Source organism: Gossypium hirsutum, chromosome D08, assembly GCF_007990345.1.
Source record: "Gossypium hirsutum isolate 1008001.06 chromosome D08, Gossypium_hirsutum_v2.1, whole genome shotgun sequence".
NCBI lineage: Eukaryota > Viridiplantae > Streptophyta > Magnoliopsida > Malvales > Malvaceae > Gossypium > Gossypium hirsutum.
In genome coordinates, this window is record NC_053444.1 from 686,379 (window position 1) to 699,949 (window position 13,571).

Here is a 13,571-nt window from a genome sequence, read left to right on the forward strand (position 1 = left end):
TTTAAGGGTTAAAGTTGCTATAATACCAAATCTAAAAGCTAACACGTCATCTTAGCCATTTAATGATTGGTGACCAAAAACGACAAAATCGAATAGTTGAAAAACCATTTTTTAACTTTTCATAATTGAATGACAAGAAATAAATTTAGCAATAATTTAGTGACTACAACTGTAATTTACCCAAACATTAATTATATTTATTTCCGAACACACAAAGACCCAAAAACAAAAGTTACCACACATGTTGACTTGAAACATTAATTTGTAGTACATGTAATAGAGTTAGGTGAGCAATATCCTGGTTTTTGGTTGAGTAAATACCAACAATTGAACTATCAAATCCTTGAAATGTACAACTATAATAATAATAATAATAATAATAATAATAATAATAATAAGTTTCAATAAATAAATGAAAAAAAATTTTAATTATTTAAAAATCCATTCACCTAATTTTCCTTCCAAAACAAGAAATTGTTTTATAAAATTAGGAAGTTTTTGGTGTTGATATTTGAATTTCAACTTTTTGAAAAAGCTAAAATATAATAATTTTGTTCGACCATTAAAAAAATAGGGTTAAAATTTAATATATTGACTGTTAGAATTTTTTGGAGGATTTAAATTATAAATTTTTAAGAGTGTTAAAATGTAATTTTATCGGTGTACAAGCGTAGAAGTTTACAATTTCTCCAATAATTAAACTATATAAGCTTTCCATTTTCGGATAAGTCACAATTGAAATAGAAATTTTGAGGGACCAAAGTATTATGGGATGTGTCGTATTTATCGGACACGTTGCAGGCACCTTAGACGAGCAATCGAAGAAGAGCCAAAACAAGCTCGACGTCGGGACGAGGAGCGTCGGCTCGTCAGGACGACGTGATGGATGACATCGTGACGAGACGAATGAGACGTTGCAACATCACGATATGTTCTCCTATTTGGCAACTACGTTTTAGACTTCAAGCAGGACTGTTTCTCCCAGATAGATTTTGATTAATTTAGGGATATTTTAGTATGATTAGAACTCTAATCTTGGCTATTTAAATGAGCCATAGTGTTCCTGTTTGGTTAAGCCAATCAAGATGTAGTTGTAGGCTTTTTCTTTGAGGGCAACAAGATGTAGTCGCATATGAGTTTTGGTGAGAATTTTGTGGTAATTATGGAGAGTATTTTATACCCTTTTTTTTACCAATTTGCTCTTTGGGATATTGAGCTTTGTATTTGGAGTTTTGGGTAATGTACATGTTACCTATTTAGGTTTGTTTGTTGGGGATTGACACGTATGAAAAAGGAAGTAGTAAAAGTAGAGAAGAACAAACATAAATATTTAACGTGGAAAACCCTCAAAGAGGGAAAAATCATGGATAATTGAGGCTTCAACTTTTTATTTTAAAAATTAGGCCATTGTTGAACCCATAAACACCTCTAATCCCAATGAATTCTCATAATTTTTTAAGTATACAATTTAAATATTACAACTAAACTCTAAATTAGATTTGTCCATGAATTGATTACTCTACTAAACCTAAGTCGAGTTAGGTCTTGACCTTGACCCGGAAATAATTTTAAATTATAATTATAATTATAAAATATAATTTTTAATATTATATTTTGTTCCAAACCAATTTGAATTTAGACCAAATTTTTTTAAAAAAAATCCAACCCTTTGGGCATAATAATATTTGATTTTTCTTTTGAGATTTTGTTGACAATTGAAAATATTATCATCTTATTGGAAAAGAGACCAAAGCAAGTCAAATTAGACATACTTTTATGTTTGTCAAATATGTAATAATTAAGTGGTCAGTAATCGAGCCTTGAGGAAGCTCAATCCTAGGTCAATTTCTTCTAATTTAGGTTATAATATATAAATATTTAAAAGAAATCTGATTTTTTTGGTATAATAATAAAGTTAATCCTCAACGTTTATATTTTATCAATTTGGTTCTTATTCTTTTTTTAAAAACTAAATTTAGCCATTAACTTTTCAAAAAGAATTAAATTATTATTTTTTAAACAGAAATGTTGGCTAAAATATCGCTTTTTTAATGATATTGGCATGGGAACTTATATGACAGTCTACATGTACTTCGAGTTTATATGACATTTGTTGACACCATTTTTTGATGGAAAACGGGGTCGACTTGGGTTTTAAAAATGAAAACGAAAACGGGAGTCGCCACCAATCCTTTTTGATAAAGTGTGATTGGATCACCTTGAAAAGTGGTTGTTTTTAATAAACGGATTGATTTTATTAAAACAACAAGTTTGGTCCACGAAATTCAGAAAAACGGGTTCGGGAGTCGGTTACGCACGAGGAAGGATTAGCACCCTCGATACGCCCAAAATTGGTACCTAGTTGATTACTTAATGTCTTAGTGTCAAAAAACTGAAAACTTTAAAGAAATTTAAAAATACGATCCTTGTATTAAAATGTTGAAAATTTTGGGAAAAGAGGGTACGTTCCATGTTAATCAAGATAGAAAGCATCATATCCAGTAAGTTAGGACACAATGTCTCGAATTCTCGATACGCAAATGAATGTAAAAAAAATACTTATTTAAAAGATGTTTAACTATCTCGAATTTAAAAAAGGGGATCAAGTCCAGTAAGTTAGGACTCGATCTTTTCTTAATTTTCGAGATCATTTAAAACTTTGGTTAAAAAAAACTCGCGTATTTAGATTTATCGTGAAAATCGAAACCCAGTAAGTTAGGGTACGACCTTCTCGAGTCTAAACATGAAATTTTGTTTATTCAAAAATCATAATTTATACATTGAATGAAAAATAATTTAACGCGTAATAGTAGAAATAAAACACGATGTTAATGCTCGTAACAAAACAATAATGAATTCGATAATGTAAGTACAAGTAACAACAAATAAAAGATAAATAAATAAAAAACGAATTAAACATGCAAAAGAATAAGCAAATAAACTATTCGAATGAAAGTGGGCATAAATAAATAAAAAAAGTAAACACCACGCGAAATAACGAAACCATAAAAGAAAAAAAAATATAAATACATGTATATATATATTTTAGAATTATGAAAACATAGAAAATATTTAAACATATGTATACGTATATCTATGTGTAATAAAATACGTAGAAATAGATATAGGTATGTGTAAGTATGAAAAATGAAATATAAAAATATATTTATAATAACTTTAAAATGTATGTGTATATGTATTAGGAAAATGTATATATTCACACACAAAAAATAAATAAATAAAATATGTACACATATATATTATAAAAAGTATGCGTTTGTATATGTAAATATATAACAAGAATTTTAAAATTAAAAGAGTATAATAATAATAATAATAATAATAATAATAATATGAAATTTGTTAGGAAAATAAACAAAATAGCAAAAGACTAAATTAAACATTAAAACAAGATTCAGGGCTCAAAACGCAAATAAACAAAAGCGGGGGACTACTCTGAACATTCATAAAACATGGAGGGACCAGTAAAGGAAATTTCCCTTCCATTAAAATGACGTAGTTCGGGTAAGGATTAAATTGAAAACGCAAAAAATTTCCGGGTAAAATTCAAAAGATTAAAAGAACCTAATTTTAAAAGCATTAAAAAGAGGAAGGGCTAAACGTGTAATTAGCCCTTCCGTCAAAACACGCGGATCCCCCTGGAGCGGGTCGGGTCGGCCAACGGGTCAGGTCAAAACGGCGCCGTTTTGGTGCCTGAGAAGGCTGCCCAAAACGACGTCGTTTTGGAAGCCTATTTAAACTATTTTTTTTTCAAAATTTTCATTCTTCCCTTCTTCTCCAGAAAAAAACCAAAAAATTTCTCTCAAGTCTCTCTCCCTTCCTCCGACCAGAGCCCAGAAACCGGCGAACAGGGCCGCCACGTCGCCGCCGCGCCGGCCACCGTACACGGTGGCCGAAAAATTCAAAAGAAGGTTTTTTTTTGCTTTTTTTTACGTTATATATATAGTTTTTAAATATAAAAGAAAAATAAAAATAAAGAAATACGAACAGTTACGAAAAAAAGAAAAAAAATAAAGAGAAAAGTAAAAATAAAAAAGGAAAATAGAACTTGTACCAAAAAGGTTTCTTGAATCTGTTTTTTTGTTTTTATTTCCCTTGCTAATGTGTTTTTTCCTTACAAAAATCGGAAGAGAAAAAAAAACAACCCCCTGTTACAAAGGTTTCAATCGGTTTGTATACCGATTTCAAAAAAAAACAAAAGTTCCCCCCTTGATATTACATTTGCTTGGGCTTTGTTTTATTTGGGTTTGGCATTTGGGCTTGTAATGGGGCTGTTTGGATAGATTTAGTTTGGGTTTAATTAATTTGATTTTTGGGTCTCTGCTTGTTGGGCCCGGGCATAAATTGGGCTGTACAACATTATTTGTCTTAGATATCATATCAAAAAATAATTTAAAAATTATAAAAAAAATATTCAAATAAATAAATAAACTCAAAACTCAAAAAAAATTATAAAAAGTTTATAAAAATTCAAAACAATTAGTATGAAATACACGTGAATTGTCATACATGCTATCATATTTAATTTTTTAACATTTAGTCAGTATTTCCATTAAAAAAATCAGTTCGACTCTTTTTCAAAAGATTGAAAGCCAAATATAACTAAAAAAATAAAGGCTAAATTAATAACATATATAAATATTAAGGACTAAATTTAGCATTTAAAAACAATTTATGGTGCGAAACAAACTTGAATCTAACCATTTTTTTATGCCATCAATCAAGAGCCAACATATCTAATTTTTGAAAGGTTGGTTTCAATATTTTCTAAAGGATTTGAGAAAAACACGTGGTTTAATCTCGAATCGAATTTCAATTTCATTATTCAAAATTTAAAAGGAAGTTGAATGCTTAGGTTATAATTCACACGATGGTGTGTAGAAAGTTATAAATGACTTTCTCTTAATTTAGGCATTGACACGTATAAAACATAAGTCCCATCAGGATGAGATGAAGACAGGTTAAGCGAGGTCTCTATGTCCCATGCAAGGAAGGATCCAATATAAAGGAGCTCCATAACCTCGACAAAATATTGCCCTTAGCGAGGCCTTGGTGTTCGTCATTACTATGCGATGAGATTGTAGCGATAAAATCTATAAGACTATATTATCATATATATTAAGTTAAAAAATTAAATAAAAATGAAGATAAAATTATTAAACTAAAACGGATATCGATAAACTCGACCCGAATCCAATCCGATTTAGCTGTGGCTTACAAAGTTTAGTTAATCCTACATATTGGTGAAGAAATATAATTTGCTTCCATTCCTTTGAATTTTCTAGTCAAAAAAAGAAGAGAGACTTAAATGAATAATTTTATACAAAATATCTTTTGAGAGCTGTCAACAACTAAAAACAGTGGAATCACCTAATCACCAGACCTAACATAATTGAGTTGGATTTATTATTATCAGAATTACTAGGGCGAAGTATGAAAATTGTTTCGGGGACGAGATAGAATCATAATTTTTTTAAGGGTGCCATTATATTACTTTGTAATTACATAAATTTTGAAGAGATTAAATGGAAACTTGTGCCGACTTTTATGGATATTCAGCATATACATGTTATTGTGGTCATATCCAATAGTAATGAAGATCTGTTCTGTCACCGTAAGAGGAGTTGATTGGGATTGTTTAAGCAACTCACGTAATCGTTGACCTCGTGCCAATTGATTTTGAGTAGCTTTATCGAGATCAGAAGTAGATTGTGCAAAGGCTTCTAATTCGGGGAATTGGGCCAATTCCAATTTTGATTTACCAGCGACTTGTTTCATAGCTTTAATTTGAGCTACCGATCTACTCTGGAGACGGAAATCCCCACATTAATAGCAAGTCTGAAGGTTTTTAGAATTGAATTGGTGATTAAGTCAATCAAGTTATTGATTCATTGATTTGACCGGTTCGATCAATTTATCTAATTCGATTAAATAAATCATTAAAAATAAAAAATATATATTAAAAATCTGATTCAGTCGTAACAACCGCTCGGTTCAATCAATGTTTTACCTGATTCAACTGGTTTATACTAGTTCCCAAGTTAATCAATTCGATGTCATTCTCTAAACTAGTATCCCAACTGATTCTCAATCCACCCAACCAATCCAGATTAGTTTATATCTTGATGAAAATAGATTAGTTTAAATTATTTTTTAAGTTATTTTTTGAACAAATCACCAAACTTGAGACTTAAAAAGACAGGATTCTATTAATATCAAAGCTCAAGTGTACAGAGGATTAATGGTTTCTATCAATAACATGAAAAAGAAAAGAAAAAAAAAACTCAACTCTTAACACTAACAAGTGAAATTCTACAGTTAGATGCACAAAGAAGATCAAAGAGAAAAAAAGATAATCTGATGGTTCAGTTTCAAGCATTAAACCATCAAGCAAAGGGATATATATATACCAGTGCAGTCCCCTATTCTAAGTTTTTAACACCATTAGTTAGTATTTGCATTATGAACCAGCAGGATCTTCGCTTGTTGGAGCTTGATTTACTTGATCGGAAGATTTGGTACCCGAGTTTACTTGATTCGATAGAATAGAATCCATTTGATCTATTATACTGGGGGACGGGTTTTCCTTCTTATCTGTTGTTGGCTCAACGGTATCCGTTTGGCAGGTTGCAGATGGGTTGGAGTCCATCAGGTCAATCTCTGGTTGAGATACAGTCAGTGGAGATGGGTCTCTTTGGTCTAAGTTGTTTTCGATACTTGCATATTCGGAGAGGAGATCCATGAACTCGTTAAGTAATCGTTGGACTTTCCTATTCGATGCCATTGCTGGAAGAATGTCTTCTCTTAAAAGTTTGTGCTTTTTCATTCCCTGCAAAGATTTTAGAAAGGTTACGGGAAGTATCCCAAGGGTCCGGGAAAGGATATTTTATTGGAGTCATGTGATAAAAGGATGTACTGAAAATCAATGGATGGTATATATAAGAGGTCGGGATGAAAGACTTACGAGCACATATGCATCCCAAGTAGGGTTCTTGGAATCGGAAGCCATTCCGGTTGGTGGACCAAGAAAACTTTCGCAGACTTCTCGTAATCGAGACTCATCCGCTTCTCTATAAACACAAGAGCATGTATAATTTATCAACAACTTATTTTTATGCTACCGTTACAATAACCAAAGAGAACGTTATTCTGCAGAAATACATAATGATGCACCTACTACAAGCTTTGCATAATGAGTTGTAACGAAAAGAGCATATAAGCCAATACCGAGGAAGGTACATGAGTTTTGCAGGGGGAAAAAAGCCAACCTTGCAAGGAAGCGTATGTAGGAAAGAAGGCTCTGGCGATATTCGTTTGGGGATTTCAGAGCCAAAGACGATGCCAATTGAGCTTCTAAATGAGCACGCGTTTGTACTCCATCATCGGTTACCCTGTTGCAACACATAATCATGGGTGAAATTCTACGACCAAAATAGTTAAAAAGTTCTTTAATTAAAAACCGGGAATTATTCGGAATTATTTCTTAAGCAGTATAATAATTGAAATTCACGCCACCGAGATAAGTTGTCAAACATTGACTTGGTACCAAATCTGGTAGTGCCTTAGGATTATAGGGAAAGAGGTCGTTAGCAACAAACCTGCTCCAGCCCGGTTTTCTGGCCAAATATTTCCTGACATCCACCTGCAGCGAGGCCAGCTCACCGGTCTGAGTTGAACCCAAATTCCAAGAACTAGCAAAATTTGATGCCGGAAAGCAATCATCAGCGACCCTCAGCCAACACATTAGACTCGTGTCAAAGAGAAACGCGTGCCGAGTGGCCAAAACAACAAGAGGAAAACCAGATTTCGACAACTTCACCGATATAACTTTGATTGTGCCTGAAAAGAGTTATAAAAATGTAAGATGTTATGAGTTGTCGACCAAGTACCACTAAGTAACAAATCTACCAAGATCATATGAAGTGCATGTGCCTTTTGTAGACGAGTTATGGTCCAAAGTGATTAGAGATGCCAATGAATCACGGAGGAGACAAGTCCTATTCAGGAGATCCCATAAATACAAAGATCCTTTCCTCGTCACCAATAATAATTTCCAGCTCTCGTCACAATCTATAAAGGTTGCAGCAGATCCCATCATCATGGTCGGCAATGCACGTCTTCCACACTTCGTATAAACCTTCAAAAACATAAGCAAAAAAGACTTAAGGTACATTTGCCAAACAAATTACAAAATCTCATTGAAATGATTTGATAGATATTATATCATAGAAGCGGTAAAAGTACCATGAAGGCCTTTGTACTAAGAGTCGGATTCCATTTTATCCCCTCTACTCAAAAATCGAGCAAATTAATCATTGTACAGTAGATCAAAGAGCAAGCAAGTTCTTCAGTTAAAAATTTCATCTAATCCTACTGGTAAAAACTGATCCTTGTACGTCAGCATAAAGTAAACATGTGACTTTCAGGTTATTTCGTTAGCCACACTAGTTTTTAACAGTACAAAAGGATGGATTTTTAACAGAAATGAGCAGTTTGCTCTTTGATTCAACGTACAAGGACTAATTTGCCTATTTTTTAGTAGAAAGGGCAAAATGCAATCTGAATCCTAGTATAGGACCCTCCATGGTACTTTTACATCATAGAAGCACATGCAAGTGCCAATACAAAACTACAATAACACATATCCTGGCAAAAATGAAACATAAATTCTGCCTGGTTAGGATAGAGAGTTTTTTCTTACCTGTAAACACCCGTCTTCACATCCGACAGCCCAAAAGTTTGCATTTCCGGCTAAGACCGAAACTTTTCCTGATATACGATCAGACCAAAGTGTTTGACCCCCTCTTGTGCAGATGATTTCTGTTTCTTTAGTCATACATGCATTTCCCGCACCAACAATGTCGGTCACAGCATGTTCCTTGGGACACGCTTCCAAGCAAACCGGAGTCAAATCATTCCCTTCTTTTTCGTCAAATACCCTAATCGAGAGAGATTTGGTAGAGCCAGTGGTGGAACTTGATGGTTTCAAGCTTCCAGACTGTTCTACATTGATACTATGATCTTGGCCAGCAGAAACTTTTTCGATAACCAGACTTTCAGTAATAGTAGCCCGAGCAGTAACCCCTGAGCACTCCTTTAAGTCAAAATTTTTGCCAACGGTTCCCCTGATAGTAGCTTCTCTCAAACCACAATCAGCAGGAACTATGCCGTTATCATTTTTTCGGGGATCAGATGATGCAACAGGGAAATCTAATGCTTGAGACTGAGCACCGCCGCTAATATTCTCCTGCTGAGTAGGAACACCAACGGCTTCGGGAATGATTCTCTTTCTACCATCAGCACGTCTGTATTCTCTTTGTTTTACAGGGCTAGTAACCTGAGCAGACATCACCGGTTTATTTAATCCATCACCAGCGGAAAGCCCAGTCTTCTTTCCATCATTGTTTGGTGGCTTGGAATTTTTGTTTGTTACCCCCAAGTCAAGAGACGATTTTACAGGTATCTGATTCTGCTGAACATCCAAAGCTACTTTCTTACTAGTGGTTTGCTTGGCTGAAGCAGCTTCGAGCAATAACTGTGCTGGGCTCTCCGCCAAATTTGCCTGTCGACCTCTTACATCACCATAACGACTTCTCTTTAACTCATCAAGTTCGGCATCACTTAACCTGTGGCCCAGTTCTTTCACTTCGAAATGGAAAGTAGCCACAGTTCCATCCAATGAACAAGCAAAGAGAGAATAGCCATCGGGGCTCCTGTTTATGGAAAGAGATCACTATTAATGGATAAAGATAAAATGACATACGGAGAAATATCTACCAACTTGCAGTTCAATGATAAAAAAAAAATATCTTCCACTAAAACGAAAATCTTTACCATGATAAATCCACAACACTTTGACCAAAGAAATGCTTGGCAACAAAGAGTGGGCGAGGACTGGCAGTTGTCCATACGGTTATAGTGCGGTCCTGACTCCCAATTGCAATTACATTATATGGCTGTGATTCTTTCCCGCCAATCTTAGCAGCTCCGTTCACCCAACCAACAGGAGTGGCTTTCGCTTCCTGCGAATTGGCTGAATTTCTTTTGAACATTGAGTGATTAAACTTCACTACGATAACCGGTGCATTGTGGCCTAAGAAGTCAAACGTTGCAGCCCATTCCCCTCTCTCGAGAACAGGTGCGGAATGCCTTGGCTTTTGGTAACCATGAGTGGTAGTTATGAAATGACCACAAGGTGACCATCCAAGCCGCCTGAAAAACGTAGATCCCAGCTGAAAAGAACATGTTTCAGTCAGAAAAGGAAACAGAATGTTTTAAGACAAAACAAAATTCTATCGATACAAAAAAACGTACTGATTTTGCCCAGTGGCCCTCTGTTCTATGAGCAAGGCTCCAGTCACTTGTTCGCCATATAATAACGGTCTTGTCATCAGATTGGCTCGCTATGAAGGAACCGATGGGATCCCAGGCAACTCCTTTAACCAGACTAGAATGACCCCTAAGCACAGCCGTGCAGATACCGTTACTCATATTCCATACGTGGATAGTGTTGTCCAAACTCCCACTGGCCAACATCGAGTCATCAGGTGACCAATTAAGATCTACCTACTTCAAGCTCAAAATAGAAGAAATTTACCAGTTAGACAATATCCCGTGCTTATCAGACACTGCTACATTAAACTAAAGGACATGCAAAGACCGAATTTCAATGTAAAACAACATGCTTTCTCAAGAATGAAAAAAGTCGATCAATAGTAAAGGTACCATAGACCCTTGAACTGGAGTCAGATTGCATTTTACCCCTTTTACTCAAAAAATTGAGCAAATTAGTCCCTATATATTGAATTAAAAAGCAAAATGGTACTTTCTATTAACAATTTCATCCATTTCTATTAAAGAGCAAACTGTTTTTAACAGTAGAAATGGATAAAATTTTTAACAGGAGAACCAGTTTGCTCTTTGATCTACGTACAGGGACTAATTTGCTCATTTTTTGAGTAGATTAGGCAAAAATGCAATCCGACTCCTAATACAAGGGCTTTCATGGTACTTTTACCGTCAATCGACACGAACCACAGCACAATAATCTTGTCAATCTCTATATCCTATACAACCCAACACGGAAAACAATATCATTACCACATCTGCAGTGTGTCCCCTCAACGTCATCGCAACTTTCCAGTTCTCAACATCCGGGGGCTCCCCACTACCGAACTCGGTCGTCCCGGAACCAGGCTTTCTCTCATGAATTAGAATCGCTTGATCATCAGACCCCGACGCAACGAACCGACCATGCTTAGCCCACCTAACGCAGTTCACCGACCCGAAATGATCACGCAAAGTTGCAAGAAGCCTCAATGTAGATTCATCCTTTCCCAAATTCCTGCCAACAGATTCCATGTTCCATACCCTAACCTATATATACATATCAAATAGAATTACACATATCAAATTACATATCCACTAACAGAAGATGCTATTCGTCAATCTATGGCCATATAACATTGTAAAATGCTATGCATAGGAAAAATTTGCAACTGTGGTCACTTACAGCAGTAAAAAACTAAACTAAAAGCCAAAAGAGAATATATATACACATATCAAATTACAAATCAACTTACAAGAGCTGCTGTTCATGAACAAAATTAAATAATCCATGGACATATAACATTGTAAAATGCTATGCATAGGAAAAATTTGCAACTGTGGTTACTTACAGCAGTAACCAAACTAAAGCCAAAAGATAGATAGATATATATATATATATATAAAGATTTGAGTAGGGAAATTTTACCTTATGGTCACCTCCACCAGTAGCAAACCTAAGACCACCAGGTTGAATATCAATGGAGAAAATCTGCATTCCTTCATGCCTAACCCAACTTGGTTTCTCAGCAATCATTTTTTTTACCCTCTTTCTTTTGCTACTTCACAGTACTCTTCCACTCTTTTTTTCACTATGGTTGGTGAAAACTAGAACAAATGGTAGTAAAGCTCATAGCATTTTCTTTTTCAAAAAAAAAACCCCACAACTCAAAATTAAAGCCTTAAAGTTCCTTAGTACCTAAAACACAATTCATATAAAGAAAACTCCAGAAAATAAAAAGGAAACTTTACCTTGTTTTATGAAAGAAAAAAAAGACCCAGATGGGAAAATGTTGAATTTTAGGGTTTTTGAAGTGCTTAGAAGTAAAGAAGAAGCAAAAGTTCGAAGTGTAGTGAAAAAAAAAACAGAGATTTAAAAAAATAGAAATAAAAGTTTTTTTTTTACCAAAGCTTAATTTGCTAATTAAGGTAGGGTTTATTTTCTTTTTTGTTAAGAAGAAAAGCCCTAATTTTCGATAACAAAAAAGAAAAAAAAAACAAGTAGAGATCTTTAAAGGAAAAAAAAAGGGATAAAATTTGGTCCTTTAAAGGTCAAAAATCTTTCTTACAAGATTTGTGAGAGAAAAGGGTTCTCTTAGATTTGGATTTTGGAGACTGAAAAAACCAAAAGAGAGAGTTTTAAAAATATTTTATTTAATAAATTTTAAGTCAAAAACAATAAAGAATTAAATAGATTTTATTTATTTTATTTTAATATACATTGTTTGTCTCAAAACAGAATATAAAAAGTTAGTTATGTTTACCTCTTACCTTTTTTATAATTTAAAAACTTTAAATCTTTAATATTTTTCTTTAGTTTCAAAAATTATAATGCTAAATTGTACTAATAGTCACTCAACTATTAATAAATTTTATTTTGAGTCATTCAACTATAAAAAATTATAAAATAATCATTTAACTATTTAATATTGTCTTTTTTTGTCACTGAACGGTTAACGATGACAATTTTTAAAAGTGGCATAACAACAACATTAACCATTAACATTTATAAATTATATCAATTTAGTCTTGATTCTAAAAAAATTTAACTCTTAACATATACACATTATATAATTTAATTTATTTTTACAATTTTGTTTTTCTTTGTAGCATTTAAGATTATTTTTAAAAGAATGAGTATGATAATGATTACCTTGAATTTTTTAATATTTTTTTCATATTTTCAATCAAATTTAACTAATATATTTGTTCTTTTTATTTTTTAAGTAGAGTGATAAAATAATTTAATAATTCAATGAGTTCACCTAAATATTTTATGCAAATATGCATAATTCAATATATAAAAAATATAATACAAACATAATATAAATATATTAAAATTTATATAAATAAATTACTGATTAAAATTGGCCATTGAATCAGACTAGATAGCAATCTAGATTTCATTACTTTAGCTTAATTACCACTTTCAAAATTATATAAATATTTTATATACTATATTAATAAATTTAAATAAAAATAACAAATTGTAATTAAATTATCTTTTAAACAGTAAATTTATAAGTTAGTATAATAAAATTATATTTTTGATCTTTCTAAAAATTTATAATTTAATTCTAATAATATCAAAATTTTATAATTCTAAAATTGCCAGACTTTCCCTTCCAGAAATGGAAAACACCCCCCCCCCCACAAAGTTTCCCTTCCTTGGCTACCTGAAAAAAAAATCATTTAAAAAACCCGAATATTATACAAAAAGTAAT

The 13,571-nt window shown here is 33.0% G+C and overlaps 1 protein-coding gene across 2 annotated transcripts; it reads right to left on the minus strand.

The window, feature by feature from the left end:
* Positions 1–6,204: 6,204 nt before the first annotated feature.
* On the minus strand, positions 6,205–12,483 carry LOC107932504 (protein HIRA). 2 transcript variants are annotated; one of them, XM_041099333.1, is made up of 10 exons: positions 11,777–12,483; positions 11,122–11,397; positions 10,336–10,587; positions 9,856–10,253; positions 8,723–9,734; positions 7,954–8,158; positions 7,620–7,860; positions 7,290–7,412; positions 6,986–7,091; positions 6,205–6,850 (listed from the first exon to the last, which is right to left on the minus strand). In XM_041099333.1, the coding sequence occupies exons 1-10, from the start codon at positions 11,882–11,884 to the stop codon at positions 6,482–6,484; spliced, it is 3,090 nt and encodes a 1,029-aa protein (XP_040955267.1). In that variant the 5' UTR covers positions 11,885–12,483; the 3' UTR covers positions 6,205–6,481. The 2 variants fall into 2 exon arrangements, with proteins under 2 accessions (XP_040955267.1, XP_040955266.1); XM_041099332.1 differs by having other exon boundaries at positions 7,930–8,158; positions 11,777–12,401.
* Between the last annotated feature and the right edge of the window lie 1,088 nt (positions 12,484–13,571).